This window comes from Chlorocebus sabaeus, chromosome 11, assembly GCF_047675955.1.
Source record: "Chlorocebus sabaeus isolate Y175 chromosome 11, mChlSab1.0.hap1, whole genome shotgun sequence".
Classification (NCBI taxonomy): Eukaryota; Metazoa; Chordata; class Mammalia; order Primates; family Cercopithecidae; genus Chlorocebus; species Chlorocebus sabaeus.
Window position 1 is genome coordinate 27,770,520 of NC_132914.1, and position 15,659 is coordinate 27,786,178.

General features: G+C 38.7%; 1 protein-coding gene across 2 annotated transcripts in view; it reads right to left on the reverse strand.

Annotated features, from left to right (window-relative positions):
• Positions 1 to 15,659, reverse strand: part of TM7SF3 (transmembrane 7 superfamily member 3) — a 45,933-nt gene that overhangs the window by 23,621 nt on the left and 6,653 nt on the right. For both annotated transcript variants that reach the window (XM_007967997.3, XM_037990243.2), the window contains exons 2-4: positions 6,779 to 6,933; positions 3,163 to 3,313; positions 682 to 802 (exon numbers count right to left, since the gene is read on the reverse strand). In XM_007967997.3, coding sequence (XP_007966188.3) covers positions 682 to 802; positions 3,163 to 3,313; positions 6,779 to 6,933 — 427 coding nt within the window. The remainder of the gene's footprint in view (positions 1 to 681; positions 803 to 3,162; positions 3,314 to 6,778; positions 6,934 to 15,659) is intronic.

A 15,659-nucleotide genomic window follows, 5' to 3' on the forward strand; every position in this document is an offset into this window, starting at 1 on the left:
CCAGCACTTTGGGAGGCTGAGGCAGGAGGATTGCTTGAGCTAAGAAGTTCAAGACCAGCCAGGGCAACATAGAAGACCTCATCTCTGATTTAAAAAAAAGAAAAGAAAAGAATATACCAGATTTGTCATTTGTTAGCAAGTCGCTTAACCTCCATAACCCCTAGGGAACCTTTCTGTAAAATAACAGCAATTGCCCTTCTTCATAAAATCGTTAGGATTAAATGGCAAAGAATATAACAATGCTCAGCACCATGGACAATGCACAGGAAGCATTCAAGTGTTCTCAAATGTTAGCTATCATTACTATTAAAGCAGAAACTGAGGCACAGCTTTAATTAAAACAATGAATCTTTATAAAAATATAAGGATGTTTCAGGGCTACTGAGCGCTATCCATATTTAAAGTGCTCTATAAAAACCAGGATGTACTTTCAAGCTCATAATAGACTCACATCTGGCTCTTCAAATAAAAAGAGTTCACAAGAATGAAGTGGGAAAATACTAACTGTAAATGACAGCCCAAAGATTAATAATGAAGTTTAAATTACATCAATTACCCCCCAAAATTAAAGAACTCAATTTTACTACAGAGAACTAGGGACTTGAGAGAGCTGGTCAAATCTACACACCTGTCGTCATGTATGTTCTAAAAGCATTTCTCAGAGATGGGAGACAGACATACCTCGCATAGCCTAGGTTTGCCGGGGCAAACTTGATAGTCGTTTCAAAGAAATTATACTCCAAGTAAATGTTGGGATCAATATCTAAATCAAACTCCAAATTACAGCCTCCAGGGATAGGATCTGGATAAGAAATAGGGAAGTTACCAAAAAAAACAATTCTTACATATCCAAATCATACTCAGAAAAACAGAACTCTATTCTTAGAAGAACTTTCCAAATAGAAGTTAAATATAAATGTAGAGCTTCTAGTCTTATACTATTTCATGAACTGAGGTTAGAGAGGGTAGAGTTAACTGAAGTTCAGGGCCCTAGAGCAGGGCACAGCAAACATTTTCCATAAAAGTCCTGATAGTATTTTAGGCTTTGTCAGTCTGATGGTCTCTGCAGTAACTACCCACCCCTGTCCTTGTGGCAAGAAAGCAGCCACAGGCAATACGTACAGGAAGAGGCATAGCTGTGTTTCAGTAAAACTTTAAAAGTATAAAAACAGGTAGCAGGCTGGATCTGGCTCATGGTCTGTAGTTTGCCAACCTCTGCTCTAGAGTTAAAATGATCGGCTATTGGTTGACTACTTCTGGCCAGGTTTGGAATGCAGATACACAGTGTGTATATAAGTTTCAGTATCATATTGGAATCTTCCTCCAAATTCTATGCTCTTCTTTCATACTCTCCTTTTTCTGCATTTATGGATCTTTACCACACCACAAATGGTATGAAGCTCCTCTGTTCATAATTTTTCTGTGTACACTGCCCTTGATGAGAGCCTTAATTAAGTCTATGGTTTCTTATCAGGTAATTAGCCTTTTGTTACAGCTAACATTTCCTATCTTCTACTCTAGTAATCTTCTGGATTCTACCTCCTTTCCTAATTAGTGCTCCCTCTCCTTCCCTTTACCCCCAAGCTTTAAGAGTAGTCTAAATTTATTCACCTCACCTTCACTCTTCCATCCCTGTTGTGCCACTAAAGTGACTCTCGTAAAGGGCCACCGCTGACTCCTACTTGCTCTAGCATATGGACACCTTCAGTTAGTTCTCTTGACCTCTCTGTAGAGTATAACTTACCACTTCCGTTTTTTTTGGTTTTTTTTTTTGGTTTTTTTTTTTGAGATGGAGTCTCGCTCTGTCACCCAGGCTGGAGTGAAGTGGCGCAATCTCAGCTCACTGCAACCTCCACCCGCCGGGTTCAAGCAACTCTCCTGCCGCAGCCTCCTGAGTACCTGGGATTATAGGCACCCGCCACCACACCTGGCTAATTTTTGTATTTTTAGTAGAGATAGGCTTTCACCATGTTGGCCAGGCTAGTCTCAAACTCCTGACCTCAGGTAATCCACCAGCTTCAGCCTCCCAAAGTGCTGGGATTACAGGATTACAGGTGTCAGCCACCATGCCCGGCCTGCTCCCTTTTAAAGGCAGAACCTCCAGGCTCTCTTCCTACCTACTTGACTACTACATAGTCTTGTGCTTATTCCTCAGCAGTTATTATCTGCTAGAAAGAGTAGCTGACACACAGTAGGCACTATGAAAGTATTTGCTATGATTTTTGCCCTAAATATCCAAGTACATGCTTGGATAATCTCATTCACTGCCACAGCTTTTAATAGCAGCTATTTAGTTGGGAATCTAATCTCATCCCTCCACTCCAGGCCGTCATTTAAATTACCTACTGTGCATTTCCATCCAAATGTCCTACAAGCATCTCAGATTGTGTCCCAAACTGAAGTCATCATCTACTCCATCCCACCTCCCAAAACATCTGGCACCACCAGAACCCTGTTCCCACACCTATTTTGTATCACTATTTCCCTGCTGCCCAAATAGGAAACCTATGCTTCCCTCTTATAATCCGTGACCACCAGTCACTGTGTTTATTAATTCCACCTTCTGGATATCTCAAATCCAGCTCCTCTTCTCCATTCTGCCTCTCATGGCCTCTGTTCAGATCCTCATTTCTCCTTTTGTGCTGAGTCCTGACTCTGCTGTGCCCTCTCCTATCCATCCCCACACTGCTTCTAGCATTGGTTTTCTAAGAGATGAGATGGACCACACCATTCCTCTGCTTAAAAACTCTATGCCACCTTAGAACCTACCTCGAAATAAAGTACAAACCTCAAATTGTACGCAAGGCCCTCCACACTCCAGCGGCAGCCACACCCACAACGCGCCATTCTCCAAATCATTCTTCTTCATGACGTAGAGCTTACCGCTTCTGCTCAGAATAACTACACTGTTAGGACTATGTCTTGTCTTAACTATTACTGCTTCTCCAAGGGCTCCCTACATGTTTTCTGAATGAATAAATGTGTTCTCCTAGTTACTACCTGAGCTTTCAGTCATCATGCTAATTCTCTTACTGTAAAATATTTCTGATTATATAAATTATACTTGCAACAAACAATCTTAATAGGATCATTTTCCCTACAGTTTCATGAACACATTCCATATTCCAAAGAGAAAGAGGGAGGAGAAGACAGAAGGGTTACCTCTTTCTGAGTAGGAGAGTAGGATAGCCATATTCTGTACAGGCTCTATGCCTGAAGTCCCCAAGTACCAAGTGCATGTACTCTGCTCCGGGCTAAGGATGAAAACCAGTCCACTGGCAGTGCCTGTCTCCGAGGCATTGGAGAGGAGAGTCTGTAGTCAAGAAGAAACATCGTCATGAATAGGAAGTTGAGCAAAATATATAAATTACCGAGCTGATCCAGTGCACATGTCCTATTCCAAATCTTCTCAAAATAGAAAAAAAAACCTTCCTCAAATATCCAGGGAATTCTTTTCATCTCTATGTTCACATGCCCACACATATACATGGAAAAAGCATTCTTGAAAAATATATGATTGTCTTAGTTAAGGCTGCTGTAACAAAGTACCACAGGTTAGGTGGTTATAAACAACATAAATTTATTTTCACAATTCTAGACTCTGGTGGTTCAAGATAGGGATGCCAACACAGCTGGGTTCTGATGAGGGCCCTCTTATAGGCTGAAGACTCAGGATACAATAACCTCTTGTACCTGTTCTTGTTGAACCACATCACTTCCCAAAGACTCCACTTCCTAATACAACACACTGGGGATGAGGATTTCAACTGTGAATTTTGTGAAGACACAAACATTCTGTCTGTAAAAATAATCTTTGATCAGGAATAGCAGATGCACAGTGAAATTCCCAAGTGTTTCAATTAACTTGAATTAAGATTTACTATGTCAAATAATGTTTTGTCTTCGTGTCTAAGACCATGAAGACAAAAACATGAGACCTGGCCCCAAGGAGTTCAGTTTTTGAAGTACCTTTTAAATTGTGCTATAACTGACATACTATAAACTGTACATAAAGTATACTTTTTTTTTTTTTTTGAGACAGAGTCTAGCTCTGTCACCCAGGCTGGAGTGCAGCAGCGCAATCTTGGCTCGCTGCCAGCTCCGCCTCCCAGGTTCACGCCATTCTCCTGCCTCAGCCTCCCGAGTAGCTGGGACTACAGGCACCCGCCACCAGGCCCAGCTAATTTTTTGTATTTTTACCAGAGACAGGGTTTCACCGTGTTAGCCAGGATGGTCTTGATCTCCTGACCTCATGATCTGCCCGCCTTGGCCTCCCAAAGTGCTGGGATTACAGGCAAGAGCCACCGCATCTGGCCCATAAAGTATACTTTTAAGTGTTGATATACATAGACACCTGTGAAACCACTACCACAATCAAAATAGTAAATGTATCCATCACCCCAAGTTTCCTTGTGCCCCTTCCTAATCCTTCCTCACACACTTCCTCTCTACCATCCCCCACTCCCATCTGCTTGGAAAGCTTTTTGAATAATAAAATGCTAAGTTAAGAGGTAATAGATTCAAGAGGTTCTATCAAAGTTAAGGAAATGGGAAGGAAAAGGCAGCAGAGCAGTTTCAATTTGGTAAGCATAAGAAAGAATGGCTCAAATATTAATTGATAAATGATCAAGTCAACAGTTTCAAAGAGCCAACTGCCCTCACGACCCAAAAAAACCAAAAGTACCACACTTTATCAGGAAGGGCACAGGAAACAGAAGCACTTCTCTTCACACAGACCACTCACTTCCTGAGCCATGTGCAGTTCTGGCCATCATATTCTAAGTAATATAACAGTGGGAACTAAAGGCAGTCCAAGAAATGAAATGATAATTAAGGACAATTAAGACCCTTTCTGCATAGGAATCAAGGCCCAAGATGCTGCCATCCAGGTCTATTTTATCACTGGTGATGCTGGCATCTCTTCATCCAAGCTCTGCTTCCTCAGATGTAGAAACAGGTATCACTACTACTTTGTTGAGTTTTAATGAGAATTAACCATATGGAAACCAAACACAGGGGTTCCTAACTGGGGGCCTGAGGGTTTCTGAAGGGCCCCAAGAAATTATATATTTATATTTGAGTCCACAGACTTGAGCAGTCTATGGCTCCAGAAGCTTAAGAACCACTAGCCTAGCACATAGTAGGCATTCAACAAATATAAATCCTTATTTCCCCCATCCTCTCTCTCTTCCTTCAAATGTTGTCTTGCTGTAATGTCATTAGGAAGAAAATCATACTGTTTGTCAATTAAAAATTGTTTTAAATAGATCTAGTTAAAAAAGAAGAAGAAAGAACTCATCTATGTGCCATTTTACTAAGTCTCCTATGTAAGAGCCTGCATAGGAAGCTGTCTTTTGAATTCAGTGCCATAAAAAACTTGCCTCCCCTGAGGAACTGGCATGCTCCTTCCTTTCTAAGGAAGTTATGAAATCTAACATGCTTTACCTTCTGCTCTAGCTGCAAAGAACTTGGGCAAATTCAACGTATGCGTGACATCGGTATCTCTTGTAATCAATACTATTTATTCCTTTCCTTTTTTCCTCAGCTGAACTCTTCCATTTCCAGTCTATTAACTACTCCCCCCCACACCCCCACAATACACACGCATACACATGCACAACCACATGCACACAATTTCCAAATCTCTATGGTAGGGGCAAGGAGGCAGGAATAAAAAAATACAATAGTAAGAAAGGTAGTGTGACCAATGCCTATACTATTATATATAGGCTGGGGTGCAGTGGTTCATGCCTGTAATCCCAGCACTTTGGGATGCCCAGGCAGGAGGATCACTTGAGGCCAGGAGTTCAAGACCAGCCTGGGCAACATAGCAAAACCCTATCTCTACAAAAAAAATGTTAAAAATTAGCCAAGTGTGGTGACACGTGCCGGTAGTTCCAGGATCACTTAAGGCCAGGAATTTGAGCCATGATCACACAAGCACATTCCGGCCTGGGTGATGAAGCGAGATCCTATCTCTAAAAAAATAAAAATAAAAATTTTTAAAAATTACATATGAATTGGATTAAGACAGATTTGTTTACCAAATTCCAGAATATTATAAGATAGGCTTAGGACAAATAAAATGAAGTATAACTTCATACAAGGTGAAATGCATGTATTGGTCTAGGGCACCACAGAGACTAAATATAGATGTGTAAAAGATTACATAAATGGCAGATTCTTCATAGCTTAAGCTAACCCAGGGAATTTTAAAAACTTTCTAAAGCTGAGGCTGAGGTTAAGGGGTTTAGTGATGATATCTACAATAAAGTCCTTAACACTGCTGGAGGCATAGCACAGGGCTGGATGAACTGAGCACTATAATTTTCTTGTTGTTTGCATGACAGAGTCCAAAGAATAAAGTTGATAGTATAGGGTTCTTGGTAAAGTTCAATACTATAGCTAAACAACAATGAAAATTCATTAAAATGTATATTCTCAGGTAAAAATTATTAAGGCCCCACTAAAGTAAGAAAATGAAAAGGTGGGAAATCACGAAAAAAACTTGCCTGCATGGTGGTGACATTTGGCACAGGGTGCCCTTAACCCCAACTCAGTTCTCCATTACCCCTTTTTAGGTCAGAGACCGCCACATTCAAGAAAGGCCTGAGATACTCTCAATCACTAACTTGAAAACATCCTATTTTGATTTTTTGAAATTTAAGACATAAGGTCATAAACAGAGAGAGAGCGATACCAAATTCTAACGCTCATACTAAATACCAGACCCCAAAATATAGAAATGATTTTTACTAAAATAATTATTTGTACTTACCGGAGAAAAGGAAACGGTTGTATTCTGATACTGCGAGTGTATTTGGAAAATAAGAAAAGTCACATTGCTGGAAATATCATGCAAAACAGCTTCCTCTGGAAAGGGCCTATTGAGCTCGAAGTATCTAAATTTCCCCACAGAAAATTCAATAAGACCTACAACGAGATAAACTTTTCATTACAACACTTGTACTCTCATATCAATTTGCAGAAATCACATTCATAAATGAATGTGGAATTTAATCCTCAGAAAAACTCTTTGAGGTAAATACGGTTATTGCTCCTATTTCCCTGCTAAAGACAATGTGGCTTAAAAAGTGATGCAACCCACCCAGGGTCATCCAGCCAGTGAACGATAGAGCTCAGAACTAAAATGCAAGATGTGTTTCAAAAGATATGCTGAAGACAGGCTCCTGGAGCCCAGAGAAACTTCCCCTCTGGCAGCAGCTATAACAATCATCTTCAGAACAGAGTCCTTGAATTTGAAGATGACAATCCTGTGGGGCTACTAACAATCATGAATGTGCTGGTGTTAAAGAACTAGAACTGTCTAGTGAATTCTGAAGTCAGCATAGCCTGAAGAGACACAGGTGGCTGCAATTTAATACCAGCGTTTACCAGCTGTGTGATTTTAGGCACGTTCCCTAAATACCCTTAAGCCTCAATTTCCTCATCTGTCTAATGGAGACTGCAAAGGAAGGTGCCATGAGTACTGACAAAAATGTCTGTTGAGGGCCCACACCAGGCACTGCACATACTATTGTGAACCACAGGCATCCTGGAAAAGAGAGCTTTTGTTTGCTTAAGGATCAAGCTCAGAGTCCATAAAAAAGATAGGTTATAACAAGGACAGTTTTTCAACACCTCTTCCAGGCCTGTCCCATCTGTCTACTTCCTCCATGGCCTGCATCTCACTGACTCTGTCCCCACTTCTCTGTGGTGTGCTTCTGCCAGCTGCACAGCAGCTCTGTCTTTTTTCGATCTAACTCTCAAATATTCCTTTAATTAGGTTGCTTTTACTCCTGTGTAGTCCTGGATTCCTACCTCACCCCCCATCCTACAGTCAGTATCTGTCTGCATGAAAAGCAGAAGAGATCCCAAGCTTCACATAAGCAGTCTTGCGGGGTTCAATTCTAAACAAATAAACAGAAGATTTAGATTAAATATAGATGAAAAGGAGTTGATGAAAAAAAGATTGTAATTCACCCGAGTCCCACAGTGGAACTGTCATGTTTTGTTTTAGAAGGAAATTAGAGTCAGTGGGTGGCAAAAGAAAACATTTCAGATACTAAATAACTTAATAACACATTCTTATATACCATGTCCCAAGAAGGTCAATTTTCAACACTTTGTTTTTTTAGTACAATAGCTCCACTGGATGATTTAAAACCAAACAGAACCAAAAAAAAAAAAAAAAAAAAAAAAAATCAAGAATGAGTAGCCTGTGGAAGAAGAGCCATAAAGAAGACACAAATAGTGCTAAGACTAGAATAATGTTAACCTCTATGTATTTTCCCTAAGTTCTGTGATGCTATATTACATTCATAACTTAATGTTTTTTAAAAAAAAAAAATTATGATAGAACACAAGGTTACTCATTGTTACAACTTCATTTCTAAAACTCTAGAGAAAATTTTAGTAGTTTTAACAATGACAAATGAAGATAGTATATTTCCTATTTATGGAACCAGAAAGACATTTTACATCTTATATGGACCAAACTCCAGCTGGAACAGAGGTTAAAATATTAAGGAGTGGTCAATAGAATCTGGGTAGGGAAGTCTGAAAAAAATTGTGTGCGTGTGTTTTTTCTTTTTAAAGAGAAACAAGAAAAACATGTTTATATTTTCCAGGCCTTCCCATCATCATGATTATTTTATTAGAAAAGCAAATTATACATAAAACGACATGGATTTCAGTAAATTACACTAAAAATGTTTCACGTATTGCCCTTCAAGTTTGGTTCCATCCATCATGCATCCTCCAAGTCTTAAAAATTCCCACCCGTTTTGGCAGTGTCAGTCTGTTTTCCTAGAAATTAATAAGATTTCTATCCTTTCACAGTTCACAGCACTCAACTCACTCACTACCCTGCCTTTTCTAGTCTACATCTTCTGTTTTTCCCTTTTGTTCTCATTTTCTCTATCTGGCAAATATTTATAAGGTACTTGTGGAGTAGGCACTCTAGTTGTTGGGCACCATTATCAAAACTGATACAAACAAATTCATAAAGGTTATCCAAGACTTCTGTAATTATCACTTAAATTTGCCCTTTGATATATTTTAGAAAATGTTTTAATAATCCTTATGTCTATCTCCCATGACATGGGCCTTCCATCAGAACAGTATACAGAGCCTTTAAAAGCCCTGGAAGAGACTGAAGCTATCAACTAGAGAAGGCTTCATGGTAAACTTTTCTTAACCTTCCCTTAACCTATCACCCAGGATGAGGATGAATCACAACTCAAAAATACTTGGAGAAACAAAACTTTGGAAAGACAGTACGGAAACACAGAACCATGTTAAAATACACTGTTAAACAACTGATCACTTGACAAAATAAGTAGGGGAATATTAAAAGCAGGTATCTCTGGGAGCATATTTTAACTGATTCTTTTTTTAATTTTTTATTTTTATTTTTATTTTTTGAGACAGTCTCACTCTGTCACCTAGGTGGAGTGCAGTGGGGCAATCTTAGCTCACTGAAATCTCCGCCTCTCAGGTTCAAGCAATTATCCTGCCTCAGCCTCCTGAGTACCTGGGATTACAGGCACGTGCCACCACGCCTGGCTAATGTTTGTATTTTTAGTAGAGACGGGGTTTTACTATGTTGGCCAGGCTAGTCTCGAACTCCTGACCTCATGTGATCCGCCCATCTCAGCCTCCCAAAGTGGTAGTATTACAAGCATGAGCTACCCCTCCTGGCTGACTTTTCTTTTTTTCACACATGTCCTTCTTTTCCTTTCTTTTTTTTTTTTTTTTTTTTTTTGACACAGAGTCTGGGTCTGTCGCCAGGCTGGAGTGCAGTGGCACAATCTCAGCTCACTGAAACCTCCGCCTCCCAGGTTCAAGCGATTCTCCCGCCTCAGCCTCCCAAGTAGCTGGGACTACAGGTGCCCACCACCACGTCCAGCTAATTTTTTGTATTTTTAGTAGACACTGGGTTTCACCATGTTGGCCATGCTAGTCTCAATCTCTTGACCTTGTGATCCACCCACCTCGGCCTCCCAAAGTGCTGGGATTCCAAGCATGAGCCACCGCGCCAGGCCAACTCTACATTTTAAATGTTTATAAAATAGGAACATATACTGGAAAAAAAAAAAAAGACAAAATGGGACATTCTGTTAACATTCTGTCACTGTTTTGTTTTCCCTTAAAATGGTAATATTTTTCTAGAAAATATATAATCCTTATAAAAGGTGCAAAATAAACAGAAAGTCAACTCCTCCAGCAAGCACACTGTACAGAAATCATCACTGCTAACAGTTGGGATATATCTTTTAGGGCTTAGGCAGATATCAGCATGCATATTTCCACACAGATGGAAAAAGATATATGTATGTTTGATATTGCCCATTTAACAGGTCTAATACATCTTTCCATAACACCACAGATAATTCTAGCTTTACCATTTTAAAAGCTACAGAGTATTCCATTCTGGGTATGTACCGTAATCATTTACCCAATCTCCTATCAATGAACATCTAGGCTGTTACCATTACAACATGAATAATAAGTTAGTAAGAAATAAAATAGTTCTGATTTTGTGGAAGACTATTCCAGAAAGCATATGTGTCAGGCAAGAAATCTATTTGAGAGAGTTTTTGCTTTGACAGTGTAACAGATGACCTTTGATCTTAAATGGTTAAACTGTACCTAAAAAGTCTTGTTTTAGTCTAAGAAATCCAGAAATAAAAACAAACAGACCATGTGAGAATACATAACGATTAGGACCAAAAATTAATCTGCAGTCTTTGCTTCTGAATTCTTCTTCAAGAAATATACCTCCATTTCAGGAATAATTATAACTTTCAGCTGTTACTTCCTGGATTTCCCAAAAGCTACAGGAAAATGATGCCTCATCATCTTCCTTTCCTCAAATGCCTACAGTGGGAACCAGGCAGAAGCCAGATGATAAAAGGGAGGGACATTGTATACATTATTTAAAACCTGATCACTTGACAAAATAGGTAGAGGTGTTAAGAGGAAATATCTCTGGGAGTGTATTTTAAGTGATTTTTTTTTTCTTTTCATTACACATTTCCTTATTTTTAAAATTTTCTATAGTGACCATAAGGTGTCCTTTTCATAAGAAATTATAATACAGTGATTATATGCTCTGGCTATACATTATTACAATCATCTGCAGTGGATTAAAAAAGAAAAAAAAAACAACAAAACACTGCTGCCTGGGACCCTCTCTAGATGTTAAAACAAAATCACTGGGGCTAAGGTCCAGGTATCAATTAAAAAACAAATATTCATTAAATACTATGCAGAGAAATACACAAAGTTTACACACCCATGAATTAACCAGCACCTAAACAGCATTCTAGCACCTTAGGGGTCCCCTTGTGGCCCCTCCCAATCACATCTTCTTTCCTCCTCCAGAGGGAAACAGGGTCCTAAGTTCAAACACTAGGAATTTAGTTGGGGGAATTCAATTGAATAGAATTTACGCACAATTTTTGTGTGTTTGGCTTCTTTAAAATCAGCACTATGTTTGTGCAATTCAATCCAGCTGCTATAAGTAGCCATAACTCATTACTGTTCTTGTATACTTCATGAAATGAGCATGCCACAATGTACTTATCTGTCCTACTGTTAATAAACATCTGTATTTCTGGTTTAGAGTTATAAATAACTCTAAACATTTTCTGTGCATGTCTTTTGGTACATGCATATACACACTTCTGTTGGGTGGAATCTATGAGTAGAATTATCAGGTAATAGGGTATTCTCATCTTCAGCTTCAGTAGATACTGCCAGTCTTCCAACAATGTTTTGCCAATGTATACCTCATCAACTTACTATAGGAAAGTATTCCAACTGCCCAACAGTCTCACCAACACTTGGTATCATTCATTTATCTGCTGGGTAGATGGTGGTGTCTGACTGTGATTTTAATTTGCACTTCCCTCATTACTCATGGGTGTTAAGAACCCTTTGCTTTGCTTATTGGCTATTTGGATATCCTCTTTGTGAAAACATTCTGTTCGAGTCTTTTACATATAGTAAAAATGGAACTGTCTGCCCTTCTTCAATTTTAGGAGTTTTTAACACATCATAGATATGAGTATTCTGACAGATATGTTGCAAATATATTCTCCTACTCTTGTTGCTTGTCTTTTCACTCTCTTGTTACCTTTAGATTAAGAGTTTTCATTTTAGCAGACAATTTCTCAGATTTTTCCTTTATGATTAGTCCTTTTTGTGTCATTTTAAAGAAATCTTTGCCAACATATACCAAGATCATGAAGATACAGTCCCATGTTAACTTCTAGAAGTTCATCTTTCACATTTAGAGCTAAAAATCAGTCTGATATTGATTTTTATACATGGTGTAAGATAGAGGTCACAGTTCATTGTTTCATATGTTTATCTACTTGACAGCAACCTTCACTAAAAATACCACCCTGTAGGCACTGCATGTTCTCTCACTGATAAATGGGAGCTATGTAATGTGTACACAGGGGCCTACACTGTGGACTGATAGACACTGAAGACTGAGGAAGGTGGGAGGGGGCCGAAGATGAGAAATTACTTAATGAGTACAATGTACGTAATTCCAGCGATGGATACACTAAAAGCCCTGACTTCACTACTACGCAATATATCCTGTAACTACACTTGTGCTCCATAAGTTTATACAAATAAAATAATTTAAAAATACCACCATCTCCCTACTGCTTTGCAGTTCCACCTTTCACATAAGTCAAGTGAATGTATGTGTTTGCTTCTGGAGTCTCAATTGTATTCTACTGGCTTATTTGTCTAGCTATAGACACCAATCCTAACACAAATATTACAACTCTCTTAACTCCTGCTCCAAATTTGTTCTTCCTCCTCAAATTTATCTTGACTATTTCTGATCCTTTTCATTTCCATATAAGCTTTAGCCTGTCAATATCCACCAAAAAAAAAAAAAAAAAACCTGCTGGGATTTTGATTGGGATGGCCCTGACTATATACATTAATTTAGGGAGAAATGATATCTTTAAAATATCTTTATCTTTAGAATTTTGTAATCTATGAATCTGTGATAGTCCTCTCTTTAGTTTCTCAATTTAATTAAAGAATGTTGAGATGTATTATGTCATTTTCTCTGTAGAGGTCTTTACATATCCCATGATAATCATCCCAGAATACGTAATGTTTCTTGAGGCTATTTTAAATGTACTTTTTCTTTTCTTTAATTTTATTTGTTAACGTTATGTAGAGACGAGGTCTTGCTATGTTGATCAGACTGGTCTCGAACGCTCGGCCTCAAGAGATCCTCCCCCACTCAGTCTTCCAAAGTGCTGGGATTACAGACTGAACCACAGTACCTGGCCCTGTTTTTTCTTTTAAATTTCTATTTCTAGCTGTCTCTTCACCAATATACTTTTTATAAAAAGTTCTCCACATAATTCTAATGCTTAGCCAGGTTTGAGAACTCCTAACATAGTGTTTGATAAACAAGCAAAGGATATATATGTATTTTTTTCCCAGTCTTAGTTATCTTTAACCTAACTTCTGTGTGAAAATACTTTGGCAGTGTAACCTTGGCAATCCGACATCCATTGCACAATTTTATCAGAAGATCGCTTTAACCAAACCAGTTGTGGTTTGATTCTTGGCTGTGCAGGATTTTGTCATTTTTGATGTTCCAACGTCTAACACAGTATAGTCACCTAACTGGCAGATAGTAAATGTTTGTTAAATGATGGCTGAACTACGTGACCTCAGGCAAGTAATGTATTTCCTCTGGGCTTCAGTTCCCTCAAAGTAAAATTGAGGTAACTGTGCTGCCATCAGTTGGCTGCTGAAAGTTTCAAACAAATGGGAAACAATTTTTTAAACTGCCCAAGGCTATACAATAAAGTATCATTTATTAACTTCCATGAGCTTTCCTGTGCTTCACAGGTTCATCTCCTTATTGAAAGAAAAGGATCCAGCCAAACTAAGTTTCATAAGTGAAGGAGAAATAAAAGCCTTTACAGACAAGCAAATGCTTAGAGATTTTGTCACCACCCAGGCCTGCTCTACAAGAGACCCTGAAGGAAGCACTAAACATGGAAAGGAACAACCCCACCAGCCATTGCAAAAACATGCCAAAATGTAAAGACCATCAATGCTAGGAAGAAACCGCATCAACTAACGAGCAAAATAACCAGCTAATATCATAATGACAGGATCAAGTTCACATATAACAATATTAACTTTACATGTCAATGGACTAAATGGTCCAATTAAAAGACAAAGACTGGCAAATTGGATAAAGAGTCAAGACCCATCAGTTTGCTGTATTCAGGAGACCCATCTCACATGCAGAGACATACATAGGCTCAAAATAAAGGGATGGAGGAAGATCTGCCACGCAAATGGAGAACAAAAAAAAGCAGGGGTTGCAATCCTAGTCTCTGATAAAACAGACTTTAAGCCACCAAAGATCAAAAGAGACAAAGATGGCCATTACATAATGGTAAAGGGATCAATTCAACAGGAAGAGCTAACTATCCTAAATATATATGCACCCAATACAGGAGCACCCAGATTCATAAAGCAAGTCTTTAGGGACCTTCAAAGAGACTTAGACTCCCATACAATAATAATGGGAGACTTCAACATCCCACTGTCAACATTAGACAGATCAATGAGACAGAAAGTTAACAAGGATATCCAGGAATTGAACTCAACTCTGCACCAAGCGGACCTAATAGACATCTACAGAACTCTCCACCCCAAATCAACAGAATATACATTCTTCTCAGCACCACATCACACTTATTCCAAAATTGACCATATAATTGGAAGTAAAGCACTCCTCAGCAAATGTACAAGAACAGAAATTATAACAATCTGTCTCTCAGACCACAGTGCAATCAAACTAGAACTCAGGACTAAGAAACTCAATCAAAACCGCTCAACTACATGGAAACTGAACAACCTGCTCCTGAATGACTACTGGGTACATAACGAAATGAAGGCAGAAATAAAGATGTTCTTTGAAACCAATGAGAACAAAGATACAACATACCAGAGTCTCTGGGACACATGTAAAGCAATGTGTAGAGGGAAATTTATAGCACTAAATGCCCACAAGAGAAAGCTGGAAGGATCTAAAATTGACACTCTAACATCACAATTAAAAGAACTAGAGAAGCAAGAGCAAACACATTCAAAAGCTAGCAGAAGGCAAGAAATAACAGATCAGAGCAGAACTGAAGGAGACAGAGACACAATAAACCCTCCAAAAAATCAAAAAATCCAGGAGTTGGCTTTTTGAAAAGATCAACAAAATTGATAGACCACTAACAAGACTAATAGCGAAGAAAAGAGAAAAGAATCAAATAGATGCAACAAAAAATGATAAAGGGGATATCACCACCAACTCCCTAGAAATACAAACTACCATCAGAGAATACTATAAACACCTCTACGCAAATAAACTAGAAAATCTAGAAGAAATGGATAATTTCCTGGGGACTTACACTCTCCCAAGACTAAACCAGGAAGAAGTTGAATCCCTGAATAGACGAATAGCAGGCTCTGAAATTGAGGCAATAATTAATAGCCTATCAACGAAAAAAAGTCCAGGACAAGATGGATTCACAGCTGAATTCTACCAGAGGTACAAGGAGGAGCTGGTACTATTCCTTCTGAAACTATTCCAATCAATA